We start from the raw sequence: 21,173 nt of genomic DNA on the forward strand, positions 1-21,173 counted from the left end.
CTGATTTCAGATTTCTGGCCTCCAGAGCTGTGAGAGTTAAATTGTGGGTTCCTTGTTATCAGGGTCCCTTTTATTTAGCATATTACCTTTTCCACAGAGTATAACTCAGTGCCTTGAATGTTATAACTGTGCTTCAGTTACCTATTGCTGCATAACAAACACCCCCAAATTTAGTGGCTTAAAATAACAATAGTTTTTTATTTCTCACAATTCTGTGGGTTGGCTGGGTTCAGCTGGGTGGTTCTTCTTTACTGTGTGGTGTCATCTGGGATCACTCAAGTGGAAGCATTCATCTGAGATGTCAACTGGGGGCATAAATGGCTGGGGGCAGGGGGCTAGAGGGGCCTCTCTAGCAGAGTAGTCACATCCTCAAGACAGTGAATACAGAAGCTGCCTTGCTTTGTGGAGCCTAAGGCACTTCCACTACCTCCTGTTGATCAGAGAAGGCACAGGGCTAGACTAGAGTCCAGGGGAAAGGAGATAGACCCTACCTCCTGAAGGGAAGGAGGCCTGCACATATAGGGCAGTAGGAACTGTTGTCGGCCATCTTTGGAAACAGTCTACCACAAACTGTTTAGAAAATGATTATTGAATTAACCCAGATAGACTGATTCTGAGATTTTATATGTAAGGAGATTCAGTAAGAAACATTTTCTAAGAAAAAAATTTCTGATGTAAAAAAATCCAATATAAGCTACTAGAATGGGACCTTGCACACATGAGGAATTCAAGAGATGCATGCTTACTGACCAACTGGCTGGGTAAGGAGTGGAACTCTATTTCCCAGCTCACTCCTGGCTAGTGATTTCACATGGGGAAGGGCAGGGCACTTCCAGAACCAAGACCTTTAACTTCCCTCCCTGCGTATAGTATAGTGATGGCTGGTTTTGTGATTTGGAAGATTCTCCACCTGAAAAGCAGTTCCTGAAGGGAAGGATTAGAAAAACATTCGACGTGGCCAAGAATTTCATGGCTATCTACAGAGGTTAAGAAGGGAGATGAGACTGGCAGGAGACCTGGTCAGAGTCAGTCCCCTTAGAACGGAGGCCCTGAAAAAGATGCCTTTCCTTTAACTTCCTATACCATTTGCCTGAAATTTAGTAACAGGACTTCCTGGTGGACCCATCACAGTGATTACAAGTGCTTCTTGAGTATAAGATTCTGACCCTGGGACCCCTGACATCCCTTTTGTCCAGTCACTTATTCTTGCTTAATTATTAGTACTCTAGGGAGAAATTCTGGTGTCAGCCCCAGTCAGAGGTAGAGAGAGGATTCTAGAAATGGAGTCAGACATGGTTCTCCTGGTGGGAGTCCAAATCCAGATTTCTTTTTTATTAGTTTTTTCTATTTTATGAGTTTGCATTTGATCATCCTTTGAAATGTGTGTGTGTGCTTTGTCTTCTTTGTAGGTTTGTTTGCATTTGGGAGCACTGTTTTTCTTAAGATGAGCTTGCTGTTTTTATCAGCAATCACCGTGGCAAGGAGACATAGGCCCTTAGCTGATTTCTCTCCTCTGGGGTGGTTTTATAGGCCAGAATCTGGGGAGTAGCTAGGTTTTAATAGTTTATTGGGTCCCCATTTCAAATACAGACTGAAAACCTCCAGGCTTTTGCCTTCATCATTTGTTTCCATCTAATGACCAGTTTTATGGTGTTTCTCCATGGCCTTTGAATAAGTCCTGTTTTTTTTTAAAACCAGGCACAAACTCTGCCTTTGCTGCTGTTTACTATGTACTTCCTTACTCCTGCATGTTTTTGCTTGCCCTTGCTAGCTTTCTCTTTTTATACCTCTGTACATTACTCTGTTGATCCCTGTTCCTGAGATGATTGAGAATGATAGGGGGTATGTATGTAGGAATTGGGGGTGGATATACCTTATTTTTACTTTTAACACATTTCCCTAAGTGCTTCTTTTCTTTGCATGATAGTTTTCGTCCTGATACTTTTGTGAAACTCAGAAGCATGTGCTTCTGGCATTTCAACTTTTCATATGTGTGGCCAATCTTAGGATACAGATCTCTAAGAGAAATAGAAGCTTGATTCAATTGAAGGTTCCTCTAGGCTGTTAGATGGCAGGGTGGATTCACAGACTACCAAAATGACCAAAGCTCAGATGCTCTCAAAAACTAGACTCTCTTGGCATTACCAAGATTAGATGTGGAATGTGCAGACAAAAGGGCAGCGCCGAATGTGGCTGGATTAGGACTGCTTTCCCCCACACAGCTTAGCCAAAACGGGATGAGTTGCTCTGGATGGTGTCTGGATTAGTGCCCCAAACCTATGTTCAAGCATAGGAGAGGCACAGAGAGTGTACCACACACAGGCTACTACATTAAAATGGGTTCAGATTGATACAAATAGTGTTCTTGATATATTGTGAAGTGTAAAAAACAGATTATAGAGCAGTATATAAGGAGGAGAAAGGTATAGACAGACCTCAGAACAGACTGGTAGCTATCTTTGGGTAGTGTGTTTGTGGTGATTTTTAGATTTTTCTTTGCAGTGTTCTTTATTATCTAATTTTTTTCTCGATAAATAAGAAGTGCTAGAATACATTTAAAATCGCTTTTAAAATAAAACAAAATGGTGCCAGGCAAGCATTTTCTTTCATTCAGTAAACCTCTCTTGCTAGCCTACTCTGTTCTCGGCCCCGGCTGGGCTCTGGGGGAGTTCAGCACTGAACATGGCAGGCCGAGGAGCGCCTTGGTGGAGATCACAGCCACTCTGTGTTCCTTGTTCTTGGTGCAAGGCAAGTGGATTTCTTCAGGCAGCTTCTGTGTTTCCCCCAAGAGCCTCTCATCAGTTGTGCCTGCATAATTCTTACCTGGTGGGGGAGGGAATAACTCACCTTTTGTGTAGTCTGACAGTTCCAAGGTTAAAGCTGCTTATTCTCACTCTCTGTCCTGGCTTGTTTGTTTTCTCCTGTGTCTGTCTGTTCTATCCCATTCAGAGTTTTTGCTGGTCTCCTTTGTCTTCCTAGGAGCTTGAACTTACAGAGGTTCAGTTTTTCCTTTTTATCATTTCTCTTGTTTCCTGTAAAGTTGCTGGGCTAGTTTTTGGCCACGTAGATAAACAGGTTTGAAATGCCTGTCACTGGTGAATTTACCCCCAGGGCTTGCTGTATCTGGGGAGGTAACATATCAGCCTGTTGGCTTATTTGGGGGAGCTAGAATCAAACTGTTTGCAAACCAGGGAGATGAGCTTTGTATATTTGTGTTTAAGAACATTTCGAGCCCTGGCAAGATACTCAATTTATTGATTCAGATGATGATTCTGAATGTCCTTAGATATAGCTAAGGATGTACTTTAAGAAATTATTAATTTGTTACCATCTTAGTCATAATTCCTTTTCTCCTTGACTTTGTCAAGGACTCTTTCGTCTAGCTTCATTCACTCAGCAACTGTTTATTAAGCACCAGCTGTGAACTGAGCGTCATACTTAGTACCTGAGATAATATGGAGAAATAAGATAGATATAGTTAGTCTCTGCCTGTGCAGAACATGTAATCAGTGGGAGAAATAAGTAAATTGGAAGTTCTATGTATGAAGTGCTATAAGTGCTATGATGGGGAGATTGTAGGTTATAGTGTAAGACCAATGTCAGGCACCTAACCCACATTTGCGACATCAGGTCCTGGAAGAAGCTGGCCTAAGCCCCAAATTGAAGGATTATTTGGAGTCAGTCTGGGGTGGGCGAGGGCAGAAGTGTTCCTAGTAGAAAGTATATTTGCCAACATCTGGAGACTAGAAAGAGCATGTAATGTTGAAAGAACCAAAAGAAACTCTGCATGGCTGGGTTTGAAGGTGGAGAGGCAAGAGATAGCTTTACAAGTGAGTCAGATTAAGCAGAACTTTGAAAATCAGGCTAGAGTTTAGACTCTCCAAAAAGCAGTAGGGAGCCATTAATCTCATAATGTCACATGATTAGCTTTGTATTTTAAAGAGAGGATTCTTATCACAACAGAGAGTTACAGAGGGGGAAGTTCTGAGGCAAAGAGATCAAGTGAGAGGCTGACATAGCATCTAGGCAAGAAATAATGGCGGTCAGACTTGTAAGTAGTGGGGATGGTGGGAAATAGACTCAACAGATACTCTGGAGGTAGAAGCAGCAAGATTTGCCTGTTGACTGGGTGCACTGGGAGTTCCAGGCTTGGCAAGTTGGGTGAGTAGTTAAGTGTCAGTTGGGTGGGTACCAGTCACTGAGAGAAGAAAAAAGGCATAAGGCATAGGTCTGAGGTCAACTATATTAGAATTTTTTTTCCTCTGCGGCTAATATTACTTATTCATTCATTGCCAAAATATTTACCAGTCAACCAACATGTACATAGTATTGTGCTGTGTATCAAGAGAGATGCAGGGAAGTATAGATGCCTATAAATATTAATGCTGTAGTTGAGGTGAAAAGGTACACATTTAGTGAATGTCCATGGGGTCACCACATTTCTACTCTCTCTAGTCTGTCTGCTCTTGTCACCTCTCTCTCCTATTCAGATACTTTCAATGCCTGTAAGACAGGTGAATCTGTCTAGTCTGGCATTCAGATTTCTAAAAAATCGTATGTCATCCTATGTTTTCTGCTTTCTCTTGTCATGAAGTCCTGGGTTCGATCCCTGGTTGGGGAGCTAAGATCCTGCAAGCTGCTCGGTGCAGCCAAAAAAAAAAAAAAAGGCTTTAATTTTAGAATAGTAGCTCCTCAGCCCTTTTCTCTGGCATTATCATGGTCAGCAGAGCCAGTTATTTATCAAGGCAATTTCTAGATGATGGTGATAACAACCATATGGTCTACTTAAGTGAGAATGCTTGTCTTTGTTACTCCACCAAGAGATATCAGGCCATTAAGGAATGACTTACTCCCCTGGAAATTAGTGACTGATTCCTTGAGAAGAGATATCCACCAGGCTTTGTTGTGTAGATGGAGATGTTCTGTATGAGCAAATGTACTCAGGGATCCCAGTACTGAACTCTTACAGTTTTATCTTTAAGTGACTCCACTAAAAATGGAAGCTGATATTCTTGACCAGTTTTGCTTGGAGGTGGTAAAGAATGTAACATAGCCTGTAGCGGAATTGTTTTGTCTTCCCCCTCAATAAAACGTTGACCTTGCAAAGCCCAGGTTTGCAATTTATTAACGACGAAATTTATACATGTTATCCTTTGTAACAGCAAGAGACTGGTAACAACCCAAAGCCCTAACCATTAGGGATTAAATCAGTTACACTCAACCATAATGTGGTTTACTCTGCAGCCATTAAATGGAAAGAAATAGTTCAGGGTGCCTGATATTGAATGACTTTGTAGATATAGTTTAGATGAAAAAAAATCAAGGTGCACAGCAGTATATGTAATATACATATTTGTTGTGGGAAAAAAGTCAAACAAAAAGTAAGTACTTGGGGCTTCCCTGGTGGCGCAGTGGTTGGGAGTCTGCCTGCCGGTGCAGGGGACGCGGGTTTGGGCCCTGGTCTGGGAGGATCCCATATGCCGCGGAGCGACTGGGCCCGTGAGCCACAACTGCTGAGCCTGCGCGTCTGGAGCCTGTGCTCCACAACGAGAGGCCGCGATGGTGAGAGGCCCGCGCACCGCGATGAGGAGTGGCCCCCGCTCGCCGCGACTGGAGAGGGCCCTCGCGCAGGGACGAGGATCCAGCACAGCCAGAAATAAATAAATAAATAAGTTAAAAAAAAAAAAAAAAAAAAAAAAAAAAAAAAGTAAGTACTTGAATGCACTGAATTTTTTAAAAGAGAAATCTAAGATACTTTTGCATAGTTTTCTATGAGGAGAAGCACTGGGCAGTCTAGTGTGTTTCTTATAATATTTATTAATTTTTTCCATAAAAATATCTAATAAGTACAAAAAGGAAATGAGCATATTTTACATAAAATGTCCAGTAAATGTTCAATAAATCTGTAACTTGGGATGGAGTAAGGACTTTTTAAAAAATTTGATCTTACTGAATATGAAATAGGTATAGAAGAAAATTTATAAAGTGTGGTAAGGTTTAAAAAGTATGCAACAAACAAAAGTAATCACTTCTCTCCAAAATCATGGGGAAATACCACTACATACCCACAGGATGGCTAAAATGGAAAAAAAGACAACAGCAAATGTTGGAAGGAATATAGAGCCACTAGAATGCTTATTTGTTGTTGGGAGTGTAAAATGCTATAACTGTTTTGGAAAACAGTTTTCTAAAATGTTAAACATAGTTCAGTTTTATTATCAGATATTTATCTAAGAAAAATTAAAACATGTGTCCACAAAAAACCTTGTGTAAGAATGTTCATAGCAGCTTTATTCATGAAAGCCAACAAATGGAAACAGTCCCTGTCTGTCAAGGGAAGAATGGATAAACAACCTTGTATATTCAAAAAGAATCAAACTATTGATATGTTGAATAACATGAATGAATCTCATAAACTTTATGCTGAGTGAAAAAAGCCAGACACAAAAAGTTATGTAATGCATTATTACATTTATATGAAATTCTGAAATAGACAAAACCAAATTGTGGTGATAGAAATCAAATCATGGTTGCTTTGGGGATTCAGAATTGACTGGGAAAGGGGCACAAGGGAACTTTCTGGGATGATGGAAATTTACTGAGGCTTCATAGGGTTGGATTACGTGAGTGTATGCATTTGTGAAAATTGATTGAATGGTACACTTAAGGTTTGAGCATTTCACTGTGTGTGAAATACACCCCAATTTTTTTATACCCCAATTTTTAAACAATGATATTTTGGGTCTTCATTAATAGGAGCATGCATCTAGAGTTGCTAAGAAGGGCAAGTTGGGGAATATTTATGTTACCCCTTCAGAGTAATTCTTTAATAGTTTTGGAGACAGTACTTAACACCAAACGCTATGTTTAGCTTGAGCTTTTTTGTCGGTTGTACAGTTTGAGGACCAATTTTCAGAATCTTGTCAGAGTTCAGGGGGCAGTATTTATAAAGAGGGAAAAGGTAGCCCTCTCAGATTGGCGCTCCAGAACTTCACGTGCCATGTCTTCTGATAACCGTGCTCCAGACCAGTGGGTCTCAGCTGGGAACCTTTTTTTCCCTCTCAGGGTACATTTGGCAACATCCAGAGGTATTTTTGGTTGTCAGCTGGTGGGAGGAGGGGGTGTTGAGCTACTGGTATCTAGTGGGTAGAAGCTGTGGAGGCTGCTAAACCCTCTACAATGCACAGGACGGCCTCCACAACAAAGAGAAGCTCATCCAAGCTGCCATTGGTGCCGACTTCGAGAAACCTTGTTTTACATTTGCCCTTACTACTGACGCTGCCCTTACTACTGACGCTGCCCTTAGTACTGACGCTGCCCTTAGTACTGACGCTGCCTTTACTACTGACGCTGCCCTTAGTACTGACGCTGCCCTTACTACTGAAGCTGCCCTTACTACTGACGCTGCCCTTACTACTGACGCTGCCCTCAGTACTGACGCTGCCCCTCCTACTGACGCTGAGTCAGTCTCAGTCCGCCAGGTGCCGACTATACTCATAGTCCAAATCAATTGTGGCAACTTGGCATTTTCACAAATTGCATATTTCTTCGCTGTCAGAAGTTAGTATTAAATACTTGTAAGTATATGTAATCTTAAATTTTGAGATAAAATTCCATGCGTTAAGAGCATTTCCAAAATCCAAATTAAATGTGTTGTTTCTATTGATTGTTAAATTCTTCACATGTGAGTTTTGTTCTTAACTTTATTTCATTAAATCTTCAAATGATCTGCGTTGTCATTCTTTAGAAAAATAAATAAATAAAAAGGCTTTATTATCAAATCAGAAGAAATAAATGATAGTAATTTATCTCTTTTTCTCTCTCCACAGAATGACAGGGAGTGAATTTTTCTCTCGTTTCCCCGAACTCTATCCCTTTCTTCTCAAACAGTTGGAAACTGTAGCCAATACCGTAGACAGGTAAGAAGAGAATAGGGTGGGGCAAAGTGAAATCAAGGATGTGAATAACTTCAAGATTTTTCCCTCCAGGCAGCAGTTTTTAATCAGCTTCTTCCTTGTAAACATAGATGGATTTTTTTAAAGTGCTTCTTTATTAAATACATCATGTTGCCTGACACTCTGTAGTAGATATGTGCCTGAAAGGTTGTATAAAATCCAGGTTTTATATTATATTTTACATTTTAAAAATCCTATTTTTAAAGTTTTTAGTGTTTTATAGGAGTTAGCTTTTTAGAAGCACATGGTGATTTCTTCTAAGAATCATTTTCTTCCTCTTATATTCAAAATCTGTGTGTTTACATATTGAGTTTGCTTTAACACGCACCTGTCATTTTTTTATCACTGGCCTGTTGCAGCTGACTAATCTGGTCACTTGTGATCAGAAATGGTACTATTCTCCTTGAGTGCAGATGGCCAGTGACCCTGGAAACACAAAATAATGCTATTAAGAGGGCTTCCAGTCTGATCAGAACAGATACAAAAGTTCACCATTGTCTTTTCAATCACATTCTGTGGCTGGTAGTGTAATTTTTAGAATCGACATCTTAGAGCATGGACCATTTTATTCTTTTAGCAGTTTTTGCACTTGGCATGAATTTATACCAATTGTCTGTAATGAGAAAATAAAATCGCATCAATGAATTTTACTTCTGTTTGTGATGCATTTCTTCACATTAGTAATTTGTGCAGACAGGCTTTTCTGGCCCTAGTAAGTGACTGTTCACGCTTTCTTAAGTACATTTGAATGTTGAAAGTTTCACGTTTCATACTTTGGAATAGACACCTCTCTACTGTCTGAACAGCTGAAATCAAAACAGCAGACTCGAATTATCAAATAATATGCTTTGAGAAGAGAATCCTGTGCAAAAGCCCAATCCATGGCTTTGCCAGTAGTTCTTCCTCATTTGCACACTAAGAAAATATGAAGTGAATGGAGGAAAAAACGCAAAACGGAAAATTATTGCTGATCATGGAGTCTCACTTTATATATCAATACATAATTACTTAATGAGAAAAACGTTGGAAGATAGTGCCTTGCCTAAAGTTTTAAACCTTTTATGTACAATAATTTTTTTTTTTTTTCAGTGATACAGGAGAACTAAACCATCATCCCAGCATGTTTCTCTTACTTTTGGTGTTGGGGAGGCTCTACCCTTCCCCGATGGATGGCACCTGTTCTGCTCTCAGCATGGCACCTTTTATTCCCTTCATCATGAGGTAGTGTATGCCTCATGGAAATAATGGGAGTGGGCATGGGGGCTTTATGGGGCTATTTAATCCTGTTCCTATTTCAGAAATAATAGATTTTTTTTTTTTTTTACTCTGGGAGGGTTCTTGTGAAGGCAGGGGCCTGGGATTATTGCCATTGCCCGCAGCTGGTCTCCAGTGTTTCAGATGGTGGGTTTAGGAGCTCATATCTACTGTTTAAGTAGTGTTTTCTGGGAGTCCTGCCTGCTAATGGGTGTGTGGTGTTGATAGGAGATACCCCCTTTTGATAAACATAGCCTGGGTGTTTGCATTATCCCTGTGCTGAGCCTGGCCAGCATGGGGCAGGCTCGGTTCTGGCATATATCCCCTGTCCAGGGGTTCAAGAGGACACCTGGCCCTTCACTCTGGAGGAGTTTGCTGGTGGTTGCAAGGGGCAACATCTAGATGGCAATGCTGTGTAGCACGAGTTCACTTCCCACTCATCTTCCCTTTCAAGCTTGGAGTACCTGAGAAAAAGCCATGCATAAAGGTTACACATGGAATCAAATGATAACAGGCTTTTCTGCTTCTACAGCCTATTACCACTTCTTCTTGTTACATTTCTTTGAGGCATTCGCCAGCTTCTGATCACCTTTTTCATTTTGGATCAAAGGCCTCAATAAACAGGCCTCCAAAAAGTATTGAAATTTTCTTATGAAATATTTCAGAAACCCTGTGATATTAGTTAGCTTTTACCTTTCTGCTTACCTCTTGACAAAACAGCACCTTCATTTTTATGTATCTACCAAAAATTGAAATACAGCAGAAGGATAAAATATAACCAACTCAAGAGAGTGTACTTGTTATTTATGTGGTGTCCTGGGTTCCACTTCCTGGTTTCACAGAGCTGACTGATGCATTTTAATGTGAGAAACCATTAGACACAAGATTCTGGTGTGTGATTGCTGTAGCCATTTGTTTGCGCCAAGCCCTGGCTGTGGCTGTGTTATCTGTGATCACAGAGATGACTCACTCAGATTGGTTTTTGTTTCCTGATACACAGAGTTACCAGCCTCCCATATCCAGCATTTGGTGATTCATTTTAGGAATTTGGGTCATAAATTTTACTTTCAGGAGCATTTAAAAATTGTACTTTCACATATAACTGGAAAGAACTAAAAAATAATTCAGAAAGTTGATGGTTGGGGGAGGCACATATACAGAATCACAGTGTACGTTAGAAACAAAGACACGCTTTAGAACTTTATCATCCTGTGTTGAGAACATCCAATTTGTGGAAACTTATTTCTAATCAATCTGATATGTGTTACATCCTAGAAACCAGAAGTTACTACGTTGAAAGTATCCTTCCTGTTATTTATTAGTTTACATATAATCAGAAAGCTCATATTACTAATTATACTCAGAGCACTCATTACGTATACAAAGATCGCGTGAACATAGGAGATTTAAATATTGCCTTAAGGCTAGTGTACTTAGTGCATCTTCTTTTTCTTAACTCAGAAACACAAAGAAAGAAATGTACAGTTCTCCTGTCCTTCCAGTGAAAATGCCTTAGTCAGTGGTTGCTTTCTACTTGAATAAAGATTCATAGAGCATCACCAGCAGCAAAAGTGCCATAGCGGATTCCTTAGAGTGTCCGTAGGCTCTGGTTTATTGAATGTCAAAGTATGTTATAGGCAGTGTTTCTCAAACTTTAAGATGTAAACATATCACTTGGGGGTCTCATAAATTCTGATTCAGTAGATCTGGGGTGGGGCCTGAGATTCTGCATTTCACACAGACTTCTAGGTAATGCTGAGGCTGCTGGTCTGCAGATCACACATTGAGTAGCAAGATTAAATTTGAGATATCAAACATTATCAGAACCACACACATACAGAGAGATGATTTTAATAAACTATACAGTAGTAGGATCATACTTGGTTAGGCTATTCAGGAGATTTATTAGAAGTAGCTTTTGACCCAGTAATGCAGAGAACAAGCAAGAAAATATTCTGAGCAGAGAATTCAGTAGGAAGTAGACCAACCTTGTTGAGTCTCCACTGTTTGCCAGGCACTGAACTGGGCGTTTTGCTTAACAATGACTCTGAGAGGAGGTGTTACACCTCTCTTTACCTGTTGAGGAAACTGAGGTTCAGAAAGTGACTCAGTTATAGAGTTGGAATATGAACCCAAGACTGTAGGGCTTGTCAAGAGTGTTGGGTATCCTCTTTCTATTACACCAAAATATCCAACTCCCTTTTGTGTAGTTAAGAATTTTAGCTACACTGAGTAGCCCCAAGGGCCCTGAAATTTACGCAACTAGGAGCGATTAGGAGCCTGTATCTAGGCAGTGGATCCAAGTGCAGGCTATTTTCACGATGTAGAAGTCATGCCCCACTTGCAGTGGGGTCTGCTCCTGACCTTGCTTTTCCAGTGGTGGCAGTGGCTTGATTGGGTGCAGGCTTTCTCTCAGGCTTACATCTGTGGGATCATTGCTTGGGGTAACTGGGGCCAGTCTGTGGCCTGGGATAGAAGAAGCCTGGCTTTTCTTGAAAAGAAAGTAGAAAGATCCTAGATTTAGAGTTAGAAAACCCAGTTTTGGGTTTCATCAACCTACTGCTAGGACAACCTTGTGCTACCCTAAAATGTTCACAGTGACACTGGAGAGATGAACTATATAAAAAGATTTTTAAAAAACAGCAAATTTGGTAAAACTATACACATTAGATTTAAATTACTTCTGAGAAAATTATTCACAAAAAAAGTGAAAGATTGATCGTAAAAACCTGCCAATCCAGGCAGTATTTGTGGTTCTAATCATGGTAAAGACTGGGCTGTGTTGACTTGGGATAATGGCTGAAAAGACGGATGTATGCACAAGTGGATGGGCAGTGTTTTATTTTTGTGGCATTGCTAGTATTAATTTACGTACTTGGAAGAGCTCTAATCAGGCTCTTGGATACTCTGAGTTTAGCTAAAGCAAAATTTTTCAGCTAGTGGGAGTAGCACAAAGGTTGCTCTGACTGTGCTAAAGTGAATCAGTTGTACAATGAGAAGATTAAAAGCCCTGATGACAGCTTTTTATTTCCCTTTGATTTACATATACTTACCTGCCATTTCCTTCCTCTCTGTGAGGTGTTAGGAAATATTATTTGTACCTTTGTCCCTTATTCCACATTTGGGAATCTAAGCTTATATCTCTGTTGCCTTTCTTTGTTAACTTAAATCTTAGAAGCTTCTGATGTGGATCTTCCACAGTTATGTGTGTGCACAGCTATGATTTGTTGCATCATCTTGGAACAGAAATGATCATGTTAATCCCAGTGTTTTGTTTACAAGGTTTTTTCAAATCGAGTGTATTTTATGTGCCTAATGCTGTGCTGGATCCAGATACACAGCCCTCTTCCATGCAGAGATGATGCCTTCAATTTAAGGCCATTCACCCTTCAGTTCAGACACCACAGAGCAGAGTGACGCATGCTTTAAAAGGGACCCTGACTAGCTCCCTGAATACAGTTCACTAGTGCCCACTTGTCCGGGGCTTTCTAGAGACCAGAATATCTCTGGACACACACCTTGGAATTCCCTTTCACAAGCAAGCTTCAAGTTTGAATTGATGAGCTGTAGGAAACCAAAAATGCCTCAAACCTCGGCAATCCTGAACAGAACAAAGGCCCTGGACTCAAGAGACTTGGTTCTTTCTAAGCTCTGCCACTTATTCACTAGCTGTGATGCTTGAGCAAGGTTCTGTACCCTCCTTGGACCAGTGTGGTACCTGTATGTGTGAGGCAAAAAGTGCCTTCTATTGCAGATAACTGAGGTCTCAGCATCGGATTAAATCCCTCTACTGCCTTTTACTCACTCTGGGATGCTTTTAAAAGAATCTCCCCAGCCTCCCCCCTTTTTGACTTATTTTCATTGCAAATGACTTTTGATATGTTTTTCTCCAAACCATTTCAATCATTGTTCACTTTAGGTAAATTTTCAGTGAAATCTGCCTTTCTGTTTTGTGAAAAATTTTGAGGTACAGATAACCATACAATCTTAATTAAACACGTGGCAGTGGAAATCACCCATGGCGACCTATGTATGCAATGGAAACTGTTTTAGTTGCGATATTGAAACATCTAGTCAACAATCAAAACAAAAATTGGAAAATACGCATTTTATGTATTTTTAAAATACTTCATGGAACCTTTTGATTGTACCAGTCTTAAGAAGAAGGGAGGGGTAGGGAGTACAAAAACTAAGACTTAGGCCTTTGAAGCCTATGATATTGGGAAATAATATTGACTCTTGTTTTCTTTTCCTTGACAGTTGAATAATGCAAGGATTATCACCTTACTCCTTACCCAGGTTATGAAGTTGAAAGATCTTATTTGCCATCGTGTAGAGCCGGGGTTTTTGCAGTAGACAGTAGTTGGCTTCCACCTTCATTTGTGATTGTAATACCAGGAACTTTCCTCCAAGGCTGCACATTTCTATCTGTTCTGTCTTCCCAGAATCCTTGTGATAAGTAGAAGGCAGGATTTGCTTTATAGAGAGAGAAATCAGGCAGAGGGCTGTTGAGACACTGCTGGGAAAGAAGGCATACCCACCTCCCTTTCTCTCCACCCCAGCTCTTAATCCTCTCTCTCTCTGAATAGCTATAGCATTAATTTAAATCTCTTTTCTTACTAGTCATCATTACTGTATCATATTGTAATTTATATGCTCAATACTTATTCCCTCCAAATAAATCTTAATCTCTTTCCATGGAGAAGCAGCTATGGATTTTTTCGGTTTGTTTTTCATTTTTGTTACCTTTCTCTGCGTAGCCCAGGTTTGGGCACAGAGGCTGAATTATTAACCTAAAAACGAAACTAACTGTGAAATGAGACACTTCGTGTCTTAGCAGATCTGTGTATCTATGAAGTACTTAAGGGACTCCTAGTCTTACAGTATCGGAGCCACATTTCATATCCCACTGGTTACTGATTATGTAGAAAGGAGGCTCAGCTGGGTTTTCTGTTTTACCTGCCCTTTGAGGAATCTTATGCTCTAATGTGAGCTCTGACATTTGCTTTAATTTTGACTTCACCTCTCTGAAGGTCACACCCTCGGTTTCCTTTTCTATCAAATTAAGGTATTGGACATTACCCAGGGTCCTCTCTGGCCTTATGAGCCTATGACCTGAGACCTTCCTGGACTCGGACCTCCTCTCCCCTGACTGCTATCCAGTCAAGGGGTCTGGAGGTCCACCTTGCAGCTACCATGCTGCAGGCTTTAGAGCCAAATGAGAGGAGCCTGGATTGATAAGAGGAGGAGGGAGGTCATAGAATTATAAACAAGCCAAAATACGTCGGGGAAAGCCTCCTGATTAATGTGGCACGAAAAGGAGGGCCCCTGAGTGCTTCAGGCTGTCAATCTGTATAATGGGGATAATCCTGACTACAAAATAGCAGATAAACGCCCCTTAGTTTGTTGGTTAAGAAAAATTCTAGAGAGAGGAAGGGGTTGATAGTATAATGGTGATAGAGAGCAGACTTTTTTTTAACTCCTGCTTCAGCTTTGTCTTTGCCAGTAAACTGAAAGGAAGACCCTGAAACCAGATGTAGGTGAGGTGATAGAAAAAGAACACTGTCTCCTGTGGATAAAGGCAAATCCTTGGACCCAGATAACTTACAGCCTCAGGTGCAAGTTAGCCTAGAACCAAGTCAGTAATTTGGGGGGTGTGTGGCATGGGAATGTTATCCTCGGAGCTTGCAGAAAGATTTCAAAAGAGAGAGGAAAAGGCGTATTTTTATCAGTGACCAAACAATTGTGCCAATATTGTTTTAGACTGGATCATTCAATGTATTACTTGCAAGTGCTTCATACTTTATTTGCTGAGAGCTAGTAAGGATTCCCTAAGAATTTGTCATGCCAGTCACCTCATTGTTCTGATGGGATTACGAGTCTGATAGATGAGGACAATACTGCTTTATTCAGCGTTTGAATTACTTACTTAAAATGAAGACAGACTAGATTGTGTGCTTATTAGGTTTGCATATAAGAGAAATATAATTGGTTATGGACTCCCATTCAAAATAGTCTTTAAGCATGGGAGTGACAGACACAAATTCAGGCTAGTAGCCATTACCTGTATGAAGCAGGGAAGGAGGGGATAAAATTAAGGAAGCATATACTAGGAGCTTGTTTTATTTGTGATGTGTTCTTAAGCTGGGTTTTGGGCAAATGGCTGTTATATTATTCTCTCTACTCTTTTTTATTTGATATGTCTAATATAGTCCATAATTGAAAAATATGATTTCAGAGTAGCCTTGGAAGACTGGATTGATGGGCTGAGACTATCAAGATAACATTTAATAGAGATATATATCATGTTCTGATTTTGTAAAGAAAAGTCAAAATTACATACGTATAGAATGAGAGCGGTCGGCTTCATAGCAGTTTTTATGAAAAAATCTTGAGGAACGGGATTTCCTGGTGAGCCCTGAGGAAGCAGTATGACACAGTTGCTGCTTCTAGGTAGTGAAGGCTGTAGTCCCCCTGAACTCTGCTGGTCAGACTAAACCCACATCATTCTGCTATTATGTTATTATGCTGTGGGCTTTCCGTTTTAGGAGGGTCACTGATAAACTAATATTTATCCAGAGAAGGTGACCAAGATGAGGAGGAGGCTAAACATCTGGAAATAGTTAGACTGGAAAAGACTAGTTAGAGACAACATGGTAACAGTCTTTACATATTTGAGAGGCCGCCGTATGACAGAAGGCACATAATTTCTCTCGTGTGCTCCCAATGGGAAAGTAAGAGATAGATTTCAGATTTTAATATAAGGAAGAATTTTGTGAGAGTTAACATTCTGCATCAAGAGAACGAACAGATTTCCCTTATACTGAGCTGCTGGTCATTGAATGTCATCAAGGAATACTGATCACATGTTGTGTATATTTTTTAGATTTCTGCAGTGCATCTGAGGTGGGGCCGGATGACCGTCAAGGCATCTTTTTTGAGGTGTCTTATTTTAGAATAGCTGAACAACCTGGCTGTAGATTCTAAATGTGCAGTGAAATGATAAACCTGCCTCTAAACCTGTAACACATATTTGTACATTTTTATTCATGGGTTCCTCCATCTACCAGTTGGGGTGCCATACTTCAGATGGCCCACAGATCACGGTGGTCTGCTCCTACATGGTACCCTTCAGCAGTTAATCCACTTAAATTTAGCTTCTAAGTAACTTCTATAACTTTGTTCTCTATAGTTCTGAAAACATTTTTTTGGCCTATGGGATGTCATGTCTGAAAAGCATTCCTTACTAATTTAATTATCATTTTTTGGTGGTTGCTATATTTTTCTCCATTTCAGATGTTGGCCTAAGCCACATTTGTTTTCTGACAAGTACAAGGAACATCTGAGTCTTTGAGAAAAGTCAGAGATGCTTTTCTGAGGAGTGATTAAAATAGATAACTCTTTGTTGTCCAAACTTCAAACAGAGATGCCTGTAGAAAGAATAAAGGAGTTGCCAGTCCTAGCCCATTACAAGTAAAAATACTTGAGAATAGGGCTTTCCTGGTGTTGTTACTACAGCACTTCCTCCTGCCTGGCCATCCTAGAGGTTCAGAACTCCACCTGTCCTGTGGTTACTGGTCAATTCCGTGAGCCTTAGAGAATGGGATTAAAGGTTAGGAGTCTCCCTATACCATCCTGATCTGCTAACAATGGTTGGGTGAAAAAAGGGAGCTGCCATGCCATTAACGTGTAGAAACCCTGACCTCTGGTTTTAGTGATATGACTCTGATACCAGGCCAGGCCTTGAGCAAGATTGTCAAGGTGCAGATGTTCAGTTCCACTCAGGGCTTTTTTGAGTGCTCAGTTTTCCCCTTTGCCTATAAGCCAAACCCATGCCTACTCCTTCCTTTCATACAGACGTGTAAATGACCCTAGTCATTACCTTCCTTGGGGCTGTTTGTTGTGTTACACAGATACACATTTTGAAATAAAGTGAGGAATCTAGGTGATGGAATTTTAGGCCTTACATAAGGGAGGACCTAAAAGCAGAGATCGGAAGGTGTTTCCCAATACTGGTGAAATCACAGTTTGGGCAGCTATCTACTTGGTCTCCTTTTTACCATGGCCCTGCCTAGCTAGTGCTTTATTTGGAGGGCTTTTTTGCTTATGGCCTTCTGAATTTCCAAATTCTACCCAGGGGTACCTGAGGTTCAGTGTGTGGAATGAAATCATGTTTTCTGCATCGCGTGGCTTTTTTGCGAAGAGTTCTGGCATAAAAAGATACTCTGACATCTGTCACCGATCTTTCTCTCTCAGTTCCTAGAGAGGGGCCTGGCCAACTTAATCTCTGGTGCCAGATCTCTTTAAGACCATTTTCTAAATATGTTTTTGAGCAAAAGGAATGAGGAGTTCACCTCTTAATGGAATGCATTGACAAAGCAAGCTAGAAAAACAAAACTTGTAAGGACCAGCTTTTCTGCAATGTTATCTGTTACTTCAGTAGGCCAGTTCAGGTCATGTTAGAACAAGTGATTTGATCTGTAGACAGCCTCGTTCTTAGGTGAAATTTCTGACAATGATGATAATCCATGGCCTATTGCTGCCATTCACTCTCAGACTTAGAATCCAATCAGTTAATAGATTAACTAAGTAGTTGTTAAACATCCATTGTATACCTAGCTAGCATTAGGTCTTGGATAAGATGCAAAGTGAAGGAAAAAGGTTTTTCATCCTTGAAGAACTTATGATCTAGCTAGTGAGATAAAACGCATGCTTGTGAACCTGACATACTGTATATGAACCACTTAATTATATGGCAGATACACTAAGGACCAAGGTCCTGTAAACAAGGGGAGGAGCACTGGTGGCTTGGAGAAATGCAGGAGGCTTTCCCTAGTAGCAAGGCAGGAAAAGAACACGGGAATTCAGTTTACCATCCTGAAGACTTTAAGAAATCTCCCTTGTTGGTTAGCAGCTCTTAAGAGAGGAAAGTCATACTGTTCATTCTGCAGACAGTGGGCTCTAACAAGCGGAAGATTGTGACAGAGTTTTATGATTCATAACTTGAAAGTTATCATAAAGAGCTTTGCTTCCACTTGAATCAAGGGTGACCCAGGAAATTCACAAAATAAATGGTTTGCTACTTAACAGAAGAAACCGTCCATGGTGAATCTTTGGTAACTTTAATTAAGAACAGTATTTACTCCAAGTGTTGCATTTCCAAGTCTTATGGAAATAATGAAGAGTAATGGGAAAATTATTACAAATGTAGTAATATTTAAATTTTAAAATATTTTAATAATATTTTTCCTTAAGGAGCATTTATTTCCTTAATCTTAATTATTTTCTCAAAAATGTAGCCAAGATGCTCAGCAGGCATTTTTAATGCTGAATTGAAGATTTGAGAGTACCAAGCCCCAAATGCCAGCTAATATGAAGTCATCTTCTCCTACCTGGTAGGGAACGTTTTAGAATCAAAACTGTATGTTTTTCTCTTTAGGCAGAAAAATCTGAATTAGGGAAGAGAGTATGAAGGTAAAGAAGAATTACAGTAGGCTTAAAATGAGACAAGAAAAATGCACGACATACCATGTTTTGATTATCTTTCTCTGATCGGCGCAGTTTTTTTCCTCCCTCTCCTCTGGGCCTTGACCCTTACCAGTCTATTTATCATCTTCTTGTTAAAACAACCTGCATTAGTCACATCAGCTGCACCAGATCATTCACCCTCATACCCTTCGACTTTTTCCCTTTGGGCCTTATTTTCCTCACTCACCTTGAGCACTGAGACTCTTGACTGCCCGTCTTGCCTCCCCTCCACACAGCGACAGCTGCTCTCTTCTTCACCATTTATTCTTGTCTTTCACTTTATTTTGTGAGCACTCTTCGTCACTAGGTCATCCATCCATTAAATGTGTTTGCTGAGGGCCTACTTTGTGTCATTGCCGTAACCCAAGGCCCTACTCTCATCATCTCTTATTTGCAAGAGAAAATAGAAGCCATCAGGCATGGACTCTCTCCGTGGAGACACCCACTCTACCTACCACCGTAGTTCTCTCCTTTGTTTTATAGCCAGACTCTTGGAAAAGGTCGTCTGTGTTTACAGTCTCCATTTCCTCCTCTCTTATTCCTTCCTTAAACCACTGCAGTCTGGATGCTTCTTCCACCACTTCACTGAAGCTTCACTGACAAAGGGGAAATAGTAGTGACCTCTTCATTACAAAAGCCACTGGATGCTTTTCAGTCTTTATCTTTCTGAATCTTCCTCTGGTATTTGACACTCTTGCACACTGGCATCTTCAGGATGCTCTTCCTGTGTGGCCTTGTTTGGCCATTGCTTCTTCCTCCTCTTTCAGGGCCCCTTCCTCATGCTGCCTCCTAAATGTTGGTGCACCTCTTGGTCCTGCCCTCCACTCTTTTCTTTTTTCACCTTACATGTACAGTCCTCACCTGGCTGGCAACTCACATACATTGATGAGTCAGTCCTAGATCTAGAACTTGTACAGAATCATAGATTCACCTTTCTGTTGGACAACTCCTTCTGCATGTCCCATAGACATCTAAAAGTCAGCAGTTTCCCCCAGGTAGTGCCTCTGCACACTGAGGTCTGAACAGCCATCTCTTAGGGCCTAGCACAATGTCTGCACATTCCCCCTGGCCAACTGGAGTCAGAGGACTTCTTTGAAAGGAAACAGGACTCAGGGTATTACAGAGGAGCCTTTCAATATTATTGACTGTGTTCATAGGTACTCAATAACAAAAGAACATTGGGGTCTTTTAAATAGATTTATTTATTTTATTTATTTATTTTTGGCTGCATTGGGTCTTTGTTGCTGTGCGCGGGCTTTCTCTAGTTGTGGCGAGCGGGGGCTAATCTTCGTTGCGGTGCGCGGGCTTCTCATTGTGGTGGCTTCTCCTGTTGCAGAGCACGGACCCTGGAGCTCTAGGCATGCGGGCTTCAGTAGTTGTGGCTCGCGGGCTCTAGAGCACTGGCTCAGTAGTTGTGGCGCACGGGCTTCTTTGCTCCGCGGCATGTGGGATCTTCCCCCACCAGGGCGTGGACCTGTGTCCTCTGCATTGGCAGGCGGATTCTTAACCACCGTGCCACCAGGGAAGCCCAGGAACATTGGTTTTAAAAGTCATTGACTTTTGATATCCCTTCAGTAAGTTTGAAATGATTTGCTTTTTCCCTTATACTGATGATCATCACTGAGGTAGCAAGTGGCAGGTGTTGGTAACTTTCTTTGGAGATGGAAAAGTCAAGGTCCAGAAGGAGTAAGCAGAATGTGTCCACAGTCAAAAAGTGATTTGTTAAGGAGTCAGGGGTTGATTCGTTTATTCATTTACTCAACAGATAATTACTGTAAGCATTGATTGTGTGTCCGGCAGGATAGAAATACAGTGGAGCATCAGACAGATAAGATTTTTGGCATAATGGGATATCTGTTGTGCTGTTTTAGGACTTGATGCATACTAATTCATTTAATCATCATGACAACACTATGAGGTCCCTAACATTATCATCCCCATCCTCCATCCTACAGAGAGGGAAAGCTGGGCAGTGGGAAGCTTAGAAATGTGCCCTAGGTTATACTGCTAAGAAGTGATAAGGCCAGGATTTGAACCAGGCAATCTGGCTCCAGAACCCGTGCTCTTCGCCACTCCCTTAGCTACGGTAGCGCTTAATACTACAATTCGCCCTTTTGCTCATGTTTATGATGCTCCATCTGTGGGGTATGACAAGCTAGTTCTCAATATGCCAAAATTAACCTGAAGTTTTAAATAACAAACACTTGGACTTACTTTGCTTTCTTGAGATATCTCTCCCCTGCCCCCCTTGGGCATTGCTCTAGCAGTGGTCTCTTCTTCTAATCTGAAATCAGTAGAAAAGAAAGAAAAACTTGCAGTTAAGCCCAAGTGGTTGTGACGGGTTGCTAAATAAGACTGGTTCAACTGAATTTCTGAGATTCTTGAGAAACACTGAGGATTTCTTACCAAAGAAATTTTCCTTGTAATAGGAAATCG

The 21,173-nt window shown here is 40.8% G+C and overlaps 1 protein-coding gene across 1 annotated transcript in view; it reads left to right on the plus strand.

Moving 5' to 3' along the window:
• The window catches only part of THADA (THADA armadillo repeat containing), a 325,437-nt gene that overhangs the window by 130,204 nt on the left and 174,060 nt on the right, over window positions 1-21,173 (plus strand). Inside the window, 2 exon segments of the mRNA XM_036872571.1 lie at window positions 7,830-7,919; window positions 9,045-9,176. Coding sequence (XP_036728466.1) covers window positions 7,830-7,919; window positions 9,045-9,176 — 222 coding nt within the window.

Source organism: Balaenoptera musculus, chromosome 13 (genome assembly GCF_009873245.2).
Source record: "Balaenoptera musculus isolate JJ_BM4_2016_0621 chromosome 13, mBalMus1.pri.v3, whole genome shotgun sequence".
Taxonomy (NCBI): Eukaryota; Metazoa; Chordata; class Mammalia; order Artiodactyla; family Balaenopteridae; genus Balaenoptera; species Balaenoptera musculus.